This window comes from Saccostrea cucullata, unplaced genomic scaffold (assembly GCF_032062105.1).
Source record: "Saccostrea cucullata isolate Sc308-1 unplaced genomic scaffold, CSIRO_AGI_Scuc_v1 ctg4950, whole genome shotgun sequence".
Classification (NCBI taxonomy): domain Eukaryota; kingdom Metazoa; phylum Mollusca; class Bivalvia; order Ostreida; family Ostreidae; genus Saccostrea; species Saccostrea cuccullata.
Genome location: NW_026930723.1, coordinates 486 through 18122, shown reverse-complemented (window position 1 = coordinate 18122; position 17637 = coordinate 486). Strand labels below are relative to the sequence as shown.

The 17637-nt window shown below is 35.2% G+C and overlaps 1 protein-coding gene across 1 annotated transcript; it reads left to right on the top strand.

Annotated features, from left to right (window-relative positions):
• Positions 1-385: 385 nt before the first annotated feature.
• LOC134229847 (uncharacterized) lies at positions 386-15376 on the top strand (the record flags this gene model as incomplete). The annotated part of the gene is made up of 3 exons (XM_062711634.1): positions 386-434; positions 862-1273; positions 15269-15376. Coding segments are annotated over exons 1-3 (569 nt in total), but the record flags the coding sequence as incomplete, so codon positions are not given.
• Positions 15377-17637: the final 2261 nt, after the last annotated feature.

Below are 17637 nucleotides of genomic sequence, written 5' to 3'. Positions count from 1 at the left end.
AACTTACTATTGGATTAAACAGGATCCACTGTATATTTAAACTTTTCAATACTCAATAGGGACCCAAGTTTTACATTGAAATATATAGGAAAAACCTTTAAATATCTTCTTCACAAGTAACATTGGAGCAGAAAAGCTGTAAATAATATGGAAGCATCCTGGGGCAGTGTTGATTCTAAATTGTTAAGATCTTGACCCCCAGGTTAGGGCAGGGCCACAATAGGGAATGCAAGTTTTACATTGAAATATAATGGGGAAAATGTTTGAAGAACCGCTAGGCCAGAATAAGCTGAAACTTTAGTGGAAGCATCCTGGGGTAGTGTTGATTCTAAATTGTTATTAAAAATGTTGACCCCTGAGGTAGGATGGGGTCACAATAGATATTATGAGGGGGAATTCTGGTATTAAAGAACTGCATGGCCAAAGGTACGAAGGTGAGCGATGTGGCCCATGGGCCTATTGTTTCTTTGTTAACGGGATCAGCCTCTGGGTATTAAGTAATCAAAGTACCGGTAAGCACGCTTGATGTATAGCTTTGATTAGCAAAGTTGCCTCTTTCAAAATTGTGAATTTCATAGGCTCTGGATTAAAACATGAACCAAAGTCAATTGTTGGAAAGTTGTTGGCAATGCATGATACTCAGGTGCCTTATAAGGCCTGTGGGCCTTTTGTTGATTTTGTCTTTTTGAGTATACCATGTTCAGTGAAAGAACTATCTGTAATAAAAAAAACACAAGAAATGTTTATATTTATACATGTACCAATTTAACTGGTAATCAGTTTGAACATCTTAACCAATTAACAATTCTGTATTCTGATTGTCATCCCTATTATAATACCATGATTACTTTTTTTTTCCAGAAATTCCAGTGCAGTTAATTCCAATAGTGGTAGATAAAGATGGAGCAGAACTCCAGTCTTCATCCTTTGCTCAGGCTTTGCGAAAATGTCTTCTTGATTTCAGTGCAAAAGCTTCAATTTTAAGAAAAGTTGGACGTTACTTTGATTATGAAGTTTATGAAGAAAAAGTTCGTGGAAATACAAGTGTAAATGTGCTTTGCAGAGTTACAAAGGAATCAGACTTGCGTGAATTTGAGGAACGATTTTACAGCGATCAACTTGCAAAAAGTCTAGAACAATATTTGACATCTGTTGGGTTCCATTGGGATTTGAATATTGGATATGGAAGCAAAAAGAAGGAATTCAAATTGAAAGTAATCATAGAAAGAAAATGCTTTACACAGAAGCCAACTGACTTTTCAAAGATTTCAAGGTAAGAATTGTTTATACATGTGTATATATCAATATTTTGTGCCATGGTTCTACATAAGGAGCAGATGACCCCTGTTTAATATTTTGAGGTCACTAGATTAAGGGTTGATCTATGAATATAGGAAAATGTCCATACAGTGTCCTAGGATCTTTGGTTTAGAGATATCAAACTCTGTACACTTGTACAGTGTACTATTGTACTAAGTAGATAACCTTTATTACAATTTTTCCCACTTCAGACAAATTTGTAAATAACTGATTGGATTAAAGCTAATCACATGACGCCCTGAAATTTTCCATATTACGTTGCCGTCAAGTAGTAATATAAAAATTGGGCACGCGATTCCATTCGAAACGTTATTGTAAATAAGAATGGTGGCTAAGAAACGTTTTGCATAGGTAGTTTACTTAAGGAGGCTGGGGGGTCAACAATTTAACCACAAAGTAACCACCAGGGTCCGCCGTTATAAAACTTTGAGAATTCTCATAAAAATTCTCAACTCAAGTCTTGAGAATTACTCACCTGAGAATTTTACAATAAAACAGAGTTTAAGAGTCAGTCCGCGAGAAAACCATGCAGAACTGTCCAAATCGAAGGTTGTCATATCTGAATGAAATTTGGTGGGTAGTTAGACCTTATAATATGTTATTAAAAAATGACCAAAAAAATTCCCATCATTCAACATGGCAGCCGTAGGCTGTGCCACCTCCTTTTTGCACATTTAAGTGCAAATGCACTTAAAAAATTCAAGAAAAATGGTAAAATTCACATTTGATTTATTTTACTCAAAATTAAACTTGCATTTCCACTAAGGTATTTTTAAGTAATATAAGACTATGTTCTTTCAAAATTGACATTTATCATAAACAAATATGCAATATATGAAAGGGCAGACAACTCTTGAAAATTGGCGTGATGCCAATTTTCAAGAATTGCCAAAAGTATTACAAATTCAATGCCCCAAATCTTCCAAGACCAATCTTTGAAATTATTTTTTTTGATTTTATTGTACAAATATAACTCTAAACATTATCTTTGCGAAATATTGAGCTTGGGAAATAATAAATAATTGAGATATGGGGATTTACAAATTGCCAATTTTCAAAAAAAATGCTCAAACTCAAATGGGTACAAAGTCAAATATAGTACTTTGAATTATAAGCAATTGTTGTTAGATATTGAAACATGTAACAATTTTCTTTGAAATAATAATTAAAATTGAAAAAATATTAAAATTAAAAAAAAAATTTAAAAATAAAATTAAACTAAATTGTCAGAAATTACACCTTATATGAGGACCGGCATTTTGCCAATTGTTTAGAAATGAAAAAAAGCATAATAAATTGTATTGGCTTACTTGCAATTTTTCAGCAATCATATGGATATTCATGTTCCTTACATTTTGTAAGTTAGTTTCTCTTTAATTAAGAAAAGAGAAATTACAAGTATTTAAATTCAAACGGACTCTATTTCAGTATCATTCATATAAAGAATGGGTGGACTTAACTGGCCAGTAAAAATGCCGTAAATTTAAGTTTCATAAAATGTTTGTTTATTTTTTTTTTCATCAAAGAAACCACCAATATCTTAACTGTGTATTCATGGTACGGACGCGAATTTAAAACGATTTTTTCGAGGTAAACTAAATAAATATCGAAGGCATGGTGCCTGAAGATTTCTTGAATATCAATAGATAATCAGGGTCACGCGTTTTTCATCGTCTGAATTCATAGTCAGCACATATTTGTTGGCTGTTCTTAAGAAAACTATAGTTGTATATTGAACAAAATAATGTTATATGAAAAGGAGAAGAGCCGACAAACGTGTGCTCATACTTAATTTAACAAAAAACGTTCAAAACAAACTTCTCGCTTCCATTGTTATGTCTTCGATGGACCAGTTAAATATTACAATTGATCACGTGATATCCACCTGCGAGTGGACTCGTGAAAACATTACATTGTATTCTTCAACCTGACCTCGATCTAAATCTTGTCTTTGAGCGTGTTTTGTTGCCGTTTTCAGAATTTAGCAAATCAAATATTGTTTTAATTTTGCCTGTCATCACATTTTTAAAATAATTTCATATTGACATCGCTGTAATATGCTAAACACGTATTCGAATTTTTGGAGAGAGAGAGGATAGAAAGAGAGATGTCAACAATGACGCCGATCGATAGCCCCGCCTCCTATAAATATTGATTGTGTAACATAAAAACCACTCCGGGTACATGTCCAATTCCGAAAGACGACACTCGTGTGTCATTGCTTTAATGTTGATACATGACAACAGGGCATTGTTTTTGCAAAAAAATTTCACCTAATATATAACCAAGTATAGGTGGCTCTTTCCATTGCTCGTAATATACTTTGGATTTACTTCATTTTCGACTTGGTAGAGGAGGCGCAAAAAGATCCAAAACAGGGCGTTAAGTCCACCCATTCTTTTGAGACTTGAACATATACAATTTGAGCTTTCAGCAAGTTGTTTGCTTTCTGCCAATTTTAAATTGGCGCAATCTTATAAAAATACTGACAGGAGATGTTATACAAAATACTCCATAAAGGAGTTCAAGAAAATGAAAGATGTTGAAGTTTACTCTTATCCCACCTCCCGAATCAAACAATTGTCTTCTTTTTTGGCTTGGCAAATTCTTTTCAGGTAAGTTTAATTTTACACCCCACCCACGCAACCCATCCCACCCCGACCCTTTCAAAATCGTTTCTACGTCACTGCTATGACTGCGATTTTCGTGAATAAGAGATTTTATGAACAAGAATAAATCAACCTGTATCAAATAATGGGGGATTGAATTTATAAAATATATATGTTTATAAATTTGTGTATTTAAAGTGATTTAATCTAAAATAAAAAAAATATCATACGTTTTCCGTTCCGTTTTCCGTTCCTCGTTTTAGCAACACCCCTCCAGAACCCCTATCATTTTTCATTATTTTATACATTTCAATAATAGTATTTAAATTGTGGGGAGGTGGATGGGGTTAAACGATTGGGTACTAGATACACTCATATATTTAATATCCTGACCTTGAAAAATGAATTTATTAATCTTTTCTCGACTGACACGCCCCCTTCCCCAACTTCAAAATAAGACTGACTGCAATGGTATTAATAATACCATTATGGTTATTCAGAAAAAGTGTCAAACATTAATTTACAAGGCCTTATACAATTTTATTAATAATGTTATGAAAATAATTTTGACAAAATTTGATAACCCCCCCCCCCATTTGAATGAATATGAATCCAGTCTTTTATCATGTTTATAGATGTTAAATTCAAGTCGGTTTTAACTTTTTACCACTTTGTACTGCAAACTGGCATAAATTTTGGCTGCAGTAATGACTCATGTTTTCTTTTTTTTTGGGGGGGGGTGTTACCCTCCCCCGAATAATTTTGCCAATATATATCGTGGAGGGTCCTATATCGGTGTGGTACCTAAATCGGTGGCATCTCCTTTTGTGCTGATGATTTTTTAATGGGAGATCTGACTTTATCAGTATATGAATGTTACGTAACACAGTAGTTTAAAGTATGTAATGTAAAATTAAAAATATTCCTAGGAATGTTTGGTTAACTCAAAAACACACTAAATTTATGAAACGTAAACAATTTACATGTAGATTAAAATTACCAATTATTTTTGAATTTGTTGAGAGTAATGACAGTATGCAATCAAATACCTGTATGCATGTATATTCTATATTTTCTCAACTGATAACAAAACAAGTTACTAAGACACTAAGAAAACTACGTACGTTTATATTAAAAATATATGACTTTAGTTAGTCAGTCCTCCATGATTTTTCCCCTCGCTTATTTTATTATTACATGTTTCATATGTGTTTTTCAAAGTATATCATATATACGTGTACCTCTGACCTGAATTTATTTTGTAAATATTCTTCATGTACCTGAAATGGATTGAATGAATAAAATGATCTTGAACTTGAACGGGGCCAGGTGCCTTAAACAAAATTTCAAATGTATATTTTGATAAAAAAATATCTGCTAGGAAAAATTTTGTAACTGTTAATTACCATACAAATACATGTAGATTCCTCGAGGACAGAACCCTATAGAAAACATAGCTACTACATATATATGCTTGTTCCTCAAATAAAAAAAACATCTGATGACCTTTTATTTTCATTTTTTTTACTTTCTTTGGAATTCTTGGCAGTTGATAATGTAGGTTGTCCCCCCTCCTTCACACTGAAATAGCTTCCTATGGGCCTGCTATTTGTTTATTCAAGCTAAGTTGTTGTTTCTTTCTTACATTCAAATATCTTAAAATAAGTTTTCCCTCTTTCATAGTGCAATAATGCTCCACAAAAACTCCCTAGGTGAAGACAAAATGATCATACATGACTTTCTTCTTTCCATATTGACATACCTGTCACTTTTTACCCACTAATACTAAAGAGGTCCAACAAGGGGAGATAACAATTTAACTCAAGCAAATTGGTAACAATAGCCTAAATTAAGCAAAAGAAAGTGATATGAAGTATCCATATAAGTTATTCCTACTCTAAAAAATATATTAGATTAAGGATCCTCTTTTTTTCATTTAAATATCATAGAAATAATCCATAAATATGGTAATAGACTGTTATTTAAAATATGTGAAATTGTAGCAATTTATGGTATGTCAAAGTTAATGTACACCATGTACATATTATTTCCCAAGCTCAATATTTTAATACAAAGTAGACCTTAGATCATTCTTAAAGTAACAATTAATTTAATTTAATTTCAACTTTGGTCTTGAGAGAAACGAGCATCTAAAAATGGCTAAAAAATCATACTCATTGATTTATGATCTATAAATAGATGTGTGAAAAATAAAATATTCAGTTGAATTAAGTTTTTCCTCATTAATTGTGTAAATTGGACCATTACTTTGAAAATAAAACAAAATTTGAAAATAAACTGATGACAAAAGGTAACTTTTTGACAAGATCAATTTGTATAGATTTTCCATTAAATTTTGTGTGATTTTCGACAAATATGCAAATGAGCTGTTACTAAAAATAGATGCAGGGTTCGACATTTTTGTATGGATATTCTGACTTCTACCTTTATGTAAAAAAATTTAAGACACTAAAAACTCCCAAGTTGCAACCTTCCATTTGGACGATTTTTGAATTTTGCATGGTTTTCTCGCGGACTGGCTCTTAAGGAATGTTTATTTTTCTCAACTTTTTTTATGACAGCCGCAAAGTTTGAGAATTTTGGATTTGAGAAAGTTCTCAGACTTGAGAGCATTCTCAGACTTAAGTATGTTTTATAACGGTGGACCCAGATTTAACTTATTTTTTAAGAAATAGTATCTTAAGCTGTCAACATTCATTTGACAAAGAAAAAAATCATAAATTTTAGTTTTAAATTTTTGATCATTTTTGTATATCTTTATATGGAGCTCTTCTTTTAAAGGAGATTGAAATAGTCTGAAAATGGCTGCCACCCCCCAGCCTCGTTAAATTTCTTGTTACGATATTTTATGTTGATTACTATTGGATTAAAACTTGATATTTTCATAATATAAGCACAGATTTTAAGCTCACCTGAGCCAAAGGCTCAAGTGAGCTTTTCTGATCACATTTTGTCGGTCGTCCGTCCGGCTGTCCATCTGTCTGTCTAGCTGTCTGTCCGTCTGTAAACTTTTCACATTTTCGAATTCTTCTCAAGAACCACGGGGCCAATTTTGACCAAACTTGGTACAAAGCATCCTTGGGTGAAAGGGAATTTAAATTGTTAAAATAAAGGGCCAAGTCCCCTCACAAGGGGAGATAATCAAGAAAAGACAAAAATAGGGTGGGGTCATTAAAAAATCTTCTTCTCAAGAACCACTGGGCCAGAAAAGCTGAAACTTATGTGGAAGCATCCTGGTATAGTGTAGATTCTAAATTGTTCAAATCATGACCCCCGGGGGAAGGGCGGGGCCACAATGGGGAATCAAAGTTTTACATAGAAATATATAGGAAATATCTTTGAAAATTTTCTTCTCAAGAACCACTGGGCCAGAAAAGCTGAAACTTATGTGGAAGCATCCTGGGGTAGTATAAATTCTAAATTGTTCAAATCATGAACCCCAGGGGAAGGGCGGGGCCACAATGATAAATCAAAATTTTACATAGAAATATATAGGAAAAATCTTTGAAATCTTCTTCTCAAGAACCACTGGGCCAGAAAAGCTGAAACTTGTGTGCACATGGATCATGGTGTAGTGTAGATTTCAAAATGTCTAAATTATGATCGGTGGGGTAGGGTGGGGATGCATTATGTATTTTAAGGGGGAAATCTGGTAAAGAACAGAATGGTCAAAGCTTCTCAGGTGAGTGATGTGGCCCATGGGCCTCTTGTTTTAATATTTAACGTCTTCAGCAGGATAAATTCGTAACACAGTCAGTTAGTGACCTAATACGGAGTCATACAGGGTGTGAAATGGAAATCCATATTTGGACTCTGCTTCATCTTGCCATTAGGTCACTAACTGCCTGTGTAACTATTAGTATTAGCTCACCTGAACTGAAAGCTCAAATGAGCTTTTCTGATAAAATTTTGTCTGTCTGTCCTCCATCTGTCTAGCTGTCTGTCCGTCTGTAAACTTTTCACATTTTCTACTTCTTCTCAAAAACTACTGGGCCGATTTTGATTAAACTATACAAAGCATCCTTGGGTAAAGGGGAGTTTAAATTGTTAAAATGAAGGGCCAAGTCTCCTCACAAGGGGAGATAATCAAGAACAGACAAAAATAGGGTGCAGTCACTAAAAAATCTTCTCAAGAACCACTGGGCCAGAAAAGCTGGAACTTACGTGGAAGCATCCTGGGATAGTGTAGATTCTAAATTGTTAAAAATCACGACCCCCAGCAGTCTACGCGAAAGTTTAAAATTTTTACAGGACAAAATGTCTGGTGAAAATAAAATTTTTACCAGACCGAACAATTTTTTACCAGACCGACTTTTTTCCCCTTTAAAATCCATACATCAATATGATACTAAGATTAAGAGATGGGTCGGATGGGGTTAATTTTCACTGTGAAATTTAACCTTAAATAAATCTTAAATAAATACAGAGTGAAATAGGAAAGTTAACTATTTATAATTTTCCTTTGTAAAAGATATCTATTTATACAATTGCTTTGCATGCATTTTTTTCTTCATATTTGACTTGTACAACATACACTGTATCTAAGATTTTCTTAAATTCAATATGCACCTTCAATGCATATTTTTTTTTCCTGAACAATTCATTATGGTTACTCAAGTCAATAATCATTTGAAAATAATTTCCCAACCGAATCCACGTATGAGATATCAAAATATTTTCCCAACCAAATCTACGTATGAGCTATCTAAAGTTCTCTAATCTTTGACAGAGGAAATTCGAATTAGAATAAAAACGATCATGACAGGGTTGTAATACATAAAAATTAATCAGGTATTACTGCAAAATTGGTCAAATAAAGGATATTTTTGGGGAATTTGACCGTGTGTACCTTTTAATTTAGATTTATTTGGCCTTATTTTTTATCGGACATTTGGTTCTGTAAACTGAAATTTTTTACTGACCTGACCTAAATTTTACCGGTAAAAACTGACGGTCCGGTGACTTTCGCATAGACTGCCCCAGGGGTTAGGCTGGGCCACAATAGGGAATCCAATTTTTACATTGAAATACATAGGAAAAATCTTTTAAAAATCTTCTCAAGAACCACTTAGCCAGTGTATATTCTTTATTGTTAAAATCATGACCCCCTTGGGAAGGACAGGGCTACAATTTGAAATCAAGTTTTACATCAATCTATATAGAAAAAATCTTTTAAAATCTTCTCAATAATTAACAGACTAGAAAAGCTGAAACTTAAGTGAAAGCATCCTGGGGTAGTGTAGATTCTAAATTGTTCAAATCATGACCCCTGGGGGTACGTTGGGGCCACAATAGGGAACCGAAGTTTTACATTGTAATACATAGGAAAATCTTTAAAAATCTTCCTTGGAACTACTGGGCAAAAAAAGCTGAAACTTATGTGGAAGCATCCTGAGGTAGTGTATATTTTAAATTATCACAATTATGACCTGTGGGGTAGGATGGGGTCACAATATGTATTACAAGGGGAAATCTGGTAAAGAACAGCATGGTCAAAGCTACTCAGGTGAGCGATGTGGCCCATGAGCCTCTTGTTTTGGCAATGGGTGGCACACAGTAGCTCTCTGTTTTGTCAATATATTTTATAGCTCGCCTAAGCCAAAGGCTCAAGTAAGCTTTTCTGATCAAAATTTGTCCTTTGTCTGTCGTTGTTGTTGTCGTCGTAGTCGTTGTCATCTAAAACTTTTTACATTTTCATCATCTTCTCAAGAACCACCGGGCCAATATCAACCAAACTTGCCTTAAAAAAATCCTTGGGTGAAGGTGATTTAAAGCTGAACACTTCTCATAAATAGGCACCGTCAGACGGGTATATAAACCGTTCGCTTTCGTTACACCCGATTGCACACTCGAAACTCGTGGCCGACATGTAGTACTCCTATCGTGGTCTTAGATTTTTTGCATTTATTTCTTGTTTTTATGTGCATTTTTTGTTTGTAAATAATGTATTGACCTGCATTTTCCATGATACTTTTGTCCTGTTTCGGAAAAAATGCGTAAAATTTGATAATTTCATCGATATTGAGTAGCATGCATTGTAAGATAGATACGTCTACACTCGTCGGATCTCTATAGTTAAATACATTGAACTGACTAGCGATCTGCTCCTTATATACGAGTTGTAGGGAGAGCGTTGAAGAACGGGAAATATGGCGGACTATGCCTATTTACGAGTAGTGTTCAGCTTTAAGTTTGTTCAAATGAATGGCCATGCCCTCTTTCAAGAGAAGATAATTGTCTAAGTGAAAAATTAATGGCATCTTTTAAAAATCTTCTTCTCAAGAACCACTAGACCAGGAAAGATGAAACTCATGTGTAAGCATCATCATGTAGTGCAGATTCAAGTTTTTACAAATCAAGACACCCTGGGGGTAGGTTGGGATCACAATGGAGGATCAAAGTTTAACATAGGAATATCTAGCTAAAATCTTAAAAAATCTTCTCAAGAACAGTTAAACCATATTTATATGGAAGCATCTGCAGATGGTGTAGATTCAAGTTTGTACAACTCTTGACCCCCTGGGGGTGGGGTTGGGCCGCAATGAATGATGAAAGTTTAACATTAGAGTTCAAGGTAAAATCTTCAAAAATCTTAATTGAATGGACACGGCACCCCTCCTCTCAGTAAACCACCCATGCAGAGAATGCAACACCCAGTGGGGTTACCTTCAAATAGATTTCAACCTCCAATGATGAATGTGTCTGCTCCATCCCAAGAATTTATTAATGGCCCACTATATATAGTCCCACTTTATATGAAAGCATTCTCAGGTAGTGTAGATTTTAGTTTGTTCAAAATCATGACCCCTTGGGTAGCTATGGTGGAGCCACAATAGATGATCAAAGTTTAGCATAGGAATATATAGAAAAAAACCTCAAGAACCGCAAAGCCATGGTTTGTAATATATATTTTGAAGCATCCTCTGATAGTGTAGATTCAAGTTTGTTCAAATCGTACCCCCTCCCCCTTACCCCTTCTGACTTTTAGGGGTAGGTTTGGACCACTTATGTATTTATAAGCTTTTTAATACTAAACTGATTTTTGCCTTTTAGCTCTACTGGTCAGAGACCAGAAGAGCTTATGTTATGTGATAGTAATGTGTCAAGCGTCTGTCTGTCTGTAAACAATTTTTCAAAATGTTACTCCTCCTACAGTTTTGGTCTGATTTCAGTATAACTTGGCACACAAGTAGACTACAATAAGATACATTCTATGTATTGGTTTCTGATTTCGATGAATGATGTTGCTGTGGTTACTAAAAATAAAAATTTCTGCAAAATACTTTCAAAATGCTACTCCAAATACTGTTTTAGTCTGATTATAATATAATTTGGCATGCAAGTATACTCGCTGAGATGCGTGATTATCAGTTTTGTGTTTCTGATACTCCAAATACTGTTTTAGTCTGATTATAATATAATTTGGCATGCAAGTATACTCGCTGAGATACATGTTTATCAGTTTTGTGTTTTTGATTTTGATGATTGATGTTGCCATGGTAACATAAATTGAAAATTCTGTTAAGGATATCTGATCCTCAGTCAGGAAGGATAACTCCAAAAGTTGATACTGAATTTAAAATGCATCAAAATGAAGCTTGAAAATGAAATTTTTCATGCATCAATTTTTATTTTATTCATCTTTATAAGATTCGAGGTTTGTGAAAGTCTTAGAAAAGTCTTTTAAAAAGTTGACTTTGTACCTTATAAAAGGAAAAAAAATACAGTTGTAGAGAAATAAGATTTTCTTGAATCCAGCCTTAGATACCAAAGCTTATTAGCATGATATGAAATAAGAAGTGATTTGTGGTGTCGTGCAATGATAGTAAAAGTCTTTTACACTATGTATTTCAGAATATATGACTGAAATGGAAGACAAAAAATACCAAATAAGTATAAAATCATGACAATTTCTCTGAATGCCTGGATAGATATCGTTTTTAGGTCACCTGAGTAAACTCAGGTGACCTATTGCTATCCGTTTTCGTCCGTCGTCGTCCGTCGTTCGTCGTGTGTTAACATTTGAACATTTTCAGCTTCTTCTCTGCAACCACTGAACCAATTTCAACCAAATTTGGCACAAAGCATCTATGGGTGAAGGGGAACAAAAATTGTGAATTTCATGATCCCTGTCCCCCTGGGGCCTGAGGGGTGGGGCCAAAACCACTAAAATTAATGCTATCTTTAAAAATCTTCTTCTTTACTCCTGGACATCAAGCAGTCAAACTGTTTGCATGATTGTAATCAGCATTGAGTCCTTTACCAAAATTTTGAAATTCATGGCCCTGGGGTCAGGGGTTCTAGTGCTAGGGCGGGGCTAAATAAGTATATAGTGAAAATGCATTATTTCTTTGGAAATCTTCTTCTCTACTCCTGGGTATTAAATAAACTAACTAAGTACATAGTTATGATGAGCAAGAGTGCCTCTACCAAAATTGTGAATTTTATGGCTCAAGGGTTCTGGTGTTAGGGCGGGGCTCTATTGATTATATATAGTGAAAATACATGATTTCTTTGAAAATCTTCTTCTCTGCCCCTGGGTATTAAATATACTAACTAAGTGCATAGTTATGATGAGCATGAGTGCCTCTACCAAAATTGTGAATTTTATGGCCCCAGGGTCAGGGGTTCTGGTGTTAGGGAGGGGCTCTATTGATTATATATAGTGAAAATACATGATTTCTTTGAAAATCTTCTTCTCTGCCCCTGGGTATTAAATATACTAACTAAGTGCATAGTTATGATGAGCATGAGTGCCTCTACCAAAATTGTGAATTTTATGGCCCCAAGGTCAAGGGTTCTGGTGTTAGGGGGGGCTCTATTGATTATATAGTGAAAATACATGAATTCTTTGAAAATCTTCTACTCTGCTCCTAGGTATTAAATAAACCAACTAAGTGCATAGTTATGATGAGCAAGAGTGCCTCAACCAAAATTGTGAATTTTATGGCTCATAGGGCGGGGCTGAGATTATATATAGTAAAAATACATGATTTCTTTGAAAATCTTCTTCTCTGCCCCTGGGTATTAAATATACTAAGTGCATAGTTATGATGAGCATGAGTGCCTCTACCAAAATTGTGAATTTTATGGCCCCAGGGTCAAGGGTTCTGGTGTTGGGGGGGGGGGGCTCTATTGATTATATAGTGAAAATACATGAATTCTTTGAAAATCTTCTACTCTGCTCCTAGGTATTAAATAAACCAACTAAGTGCATAGTTATGATGAGCAAGAGTGCCTCAACCAAAATTGTGAATTTTATGGCTCAAGGGTTCTGGTGTTAGGGCGGGGCTCTATAGATTATATATAGTAAAAATACATGAATTCTTTGAAGATCTTCTACTCTGCTCCTAGGTATTAAATAAACTAACTAAGTGCATAGTTATGATGAGCAAGAGTGCTTTTACCAAAATTGTGAATTTTATGGTCCCAGGGTCAGGGTTTCTGGTGTTAGGGCAGGGCTCTATTGATTATATATTGAAAATACATGAATTCTTTGAAAATCTTCTTCTCTGCTCCTAGGAATTAAATAAACTAAGTACATAGTTATGATGAGCAAAAATGCCTCTTTTAAAATTATGAATTTTATGGCCCCAGGGTCAGGGGTTCTGGTGTTAGGGGGGCGGGGCTCAATTGATTATATAATGAAAATACATTAAATCTTTGAATTTTTTTTTCTTTGTCTCTGGGTATAAAGCAGATGAACTACCTTTATAGTTATGATGAGCAAGGGCCCTAATCTTGCAGAATTGTGAATTTCAAAGCCCCAGGGTCAGGGGTGGGGTGGGGGCTCTACATATATACTGAAAATGAATTTATTGTTTGAAACCTGCTCTTTTGTATTTATAAAACATTTATTTATGTTTTGATATTAAGGGTGCCTTTTTGAAATTTGTGCAATGTGTGGACCTAGGGTCAGGGGTTTATGTCACAGTGTTAGGGGCACTACTGGTTAGTTGGAATGCATTTTTGTTCCCCTACCCTGCATATGGGTATTCAGTAACCAAGCTAAGCAACTGCTAAGTGTATTGTTATGATGATCAATGGTGCCTCTTTCAAAATTGTGAATGTCATATAGCATCTGGCTTAAAACATGAATCAAATTCAATAACTGGAAAATTGTTGCATAATGCTCAGGTGACCTATAAGGCCCGTGGGCCTCTTGTTTAACTTAAAATATATTTGTTGATCAATTTCCAATTAAAAAATGCATTGCTGATATTCCAGTTTGCTTTTTTTGCAAAAATATTGGAGATTTGACAATTTTCCCTATATAATATGATAAACTTTAATCCTTAACTTTAAAGAAATACTGTGGATAAATTTACATAACTTTGTGGATTCAGAGTAATTTTTATTAGTATTTTTTATTACTTAACTGCTAATTTTATAAACATGAGGATCGGACTACCTTAAGTTTTAGTAAAGCTAATCCTACAGTTGTAGTCTAATTGCAGTCTTGCCACTTAATCTAGGATCATTATTTATTGCTTTTGTAAAGTTTTAAGTCCAAACTGCTACTTTTCTCTACCTTTATTATAAGTACAAAGCAGTAGAGCATTTCTCTATATGTGTACCAATACTGTAAATTGTTTGTTTAAAAAAAACTTAACCATGTTGACATGGTTGATATTTATTGGTAGTGCATTTGAAATTTGCCATGTTCGTAATATCCTGCTGAGAAATAATCCTTTGTAAGATATGGTGAAAAAGCGATATCTATTTCTAATTTTCAGAAATAATCTTTCATTTAAGATTTAAGACAAGCATTTAGAAGTTTTTATATATATATAATTTTTTATGCAATGGGTAAAAGTAAGTTTTGCCAAGAATCTTAGATGTTGACCGAGGTGTTGTAGCGATGTGTAATACGCCCTCTGGTGAGAGAGTCCCCCCCCCCCCCCCCCCCCCCCCCAAGGATAAGTACTAGGGACCAATTATGCATTTAAGCTTTTCAATACTGGATTGATTTTGCTTTTTCCTAGCCACAGTACTTAGGTAAGCCATGTGGTGCATGGGCCTCTTGTTATACTTTCATGTTAAGTACATGAACATATATACTAAAATCTGATTTTAGACAGAGGTGTTCAAGGTCTAAATGTTCAAACTATTCTGTATGTAAGTAACTATTGTCCTTTCAATAGTTTGTAACCCCTTTGCATGTCAAACATTAAATGTTTACTAGCATACCCATAAGAGTACATCCAGTCAGTTTCCAAGTCATTTACATTTTAAATATAAAGGTCATCTTTTTCAGTATTGTGACACATGGGACATATATATATATATATGTTTTTTTAAAAAAAATTTCTTGAAAGGGCATCAAAGTTGGAAGTGGAGGACAAGTTGAAGAGGAAGCATGAATCTGAGATAGGAGAAAATACAGGGGTAAAAATGACTTGCATTTATCTGTTTAAGCATCCTTGGTGCTTTGAAAAAAAATAAGAAAAGGAGCTTTAAGTATGTTTTTTCCATAACTTGCTTTTTTAGCTCACCTGAGCCGAAGACTCAAGTGAGCTTTTCTGATCAAAATTTGTCCGTCGTCTGTCGTTGTCGTCGTCGTTGTTGTTGTCGTTGTTGTCTTAAACTTTTCACATTTTCATCTTCTTCTCGAGAACCACTGGGCCGATTTCAACCAAACTTGGCACAAAGTATCCTTGGGTGAAGGGGATTCAAGTTTGTTCAAATGAAGGGCCACGCCCTTTTCCAAGGGGAGATAATCATAAATTTGTTAAAAATTAATGGCATTTTTAAAAAATCTTCTTCTCCAGAACCGATGGGCCAGGAAAGATGAAACTCATGTGGAAGCATCCTCAGGTAGTGTACATTCAAATTTGTTCAAATCATGACCCCCGGGGCAAGGGTGGGGCCAAAATGGCCAACCCAAGTTTTACATAGGAATATATAGGAAAAATCTTTAAAAATCTTCTTCTCCAGAACCACTGGGCCAGGAAAGATGAAACTCATGTGGAAGCATCCTCAGGTAGTGTAGATTCAAGTTTGTTCAAATCATGACCCCCGGGGCAAGGGTGGGGCCAAAATGGCCAACCCAAGTTTTACATAGGAATATATAGGAAAAATCTTTAAAAAATCTTCTTCTCCAGAACCACTGGGCCAGGAAAAATGAAACTCATGTGGAATCATCCTCAGGTAGTGTAGTTTCAGGTTTGTTCAAATCAAGACCCCCGGGACAAGGGTGGGGCCAAAATAATCGACCCTAGTTTTACATAGGAATATATAGGAAAAATTTTTAAAAATCTTCTTCTCAAGAACCACTAGGACAGGAAAGATGAAACTCATGTAGAATCATCCTCAGGTAGTGTACATTCAAGTTTGTTCAAATCATGACCCCTGGGGCAAGGGTGGGGCCAAAATGGCTGACCCAAGTTTTACATAGGAATATATAGGAAAAATCTTTAAAAATCTTCTTCTCCAGAACCACTGGGCCAGGAAAGATGAAACTCATGTGGAATCATCCTCAGGTAGTGTAGATTCAAGTTTGTTCAAATCATGACCCCCGGGGCAAGGGTGGGGCCAAAATAGCCGACCCAAGTTTTACATAGGAATATATAGGAAAAATCTTTAAAAATCTTCTTCTCCAGAACCACTGGGCCAGGAAAGATGAAACTCATGTAGAATCGTCCTCAGGTAGTGTAGATTCAAGTTTGTTCAAATCATGACCCCCGGGGCAAGGGTGGGGCCAAAATGGCCGACCCAAGTTTTACATAGGAATATATAGGAAAAATCTTTAAAAATCTTCTCCAGAACTGCTGGGCCAGGAAAGATGAAACTCATGTGGAATCATCCTCAGGTAGTGTAGATTCAAGTTTTTGCAAATCATGACCCCCGGGGCAAGGGTGGGGCCAAAATGGCCGACCGAAGTTTTACATAGGAATATATAGGAAATATCTTTAAAAATCCTTCTGAAGATCCACAGGGCCAGGAAAGATGAAACTCATGTGGAATCATCCTCAGGTAGTGTAGATTCAAATTTGTTCAAATCATGACCCCCGGAGCTAGGGTGGGGCCAAAATGGCCGACCCAAATTTTACATAGGAATATATAGGAAAAATCTTTAAAAATCTTCTTCTCCAGAACCACTGGGCCAGGAAAAATGAAACTCAAGTGGAATCATCCTCAGGTAGTGTAGATTCAAGTTTGTTCAAATCATGACCGCCGGGGCAAGGGTGGGGCCAAAATGGCCGACCCAAGTTTTACATAGGAATATATAGGAAAAATCTTTAAAAATCTTCTTCTCCAGAACTGCTGGGCCAGGAAAGATGAAACTCATGTGGAATCATCCTCAGGTAGTGTAGATTCAAGTTTTTGCAAATCATGACCCCCGGGGCAAGGGTGGGGCCAAAATGGCCGACCCAAGTTTTACATAGGAATATATAGGAAATATCTTTAAAAATCCTTCTGAAGATCCACAGGGCCAGGAAAGATGAAACTCATGTGGAATCATCCTCAGGTAGTGTAGATTCAAGTTTGTTGAAATCATGACCCCCGTGGCTAGGGTGGGGCCAAAATGGCCGACCCAAGTTTTACATAGGGATATATACGGAAACCTTTTAAAATCTTCTTTTCAAGTACTTCAAAGCTATGATTAGTGATATTTATATGGAATCATCCTCAGGTAGTGTAGATTCTAGTTTGTTCAAATGATGAACGCCTGGAGGGGGGGAGT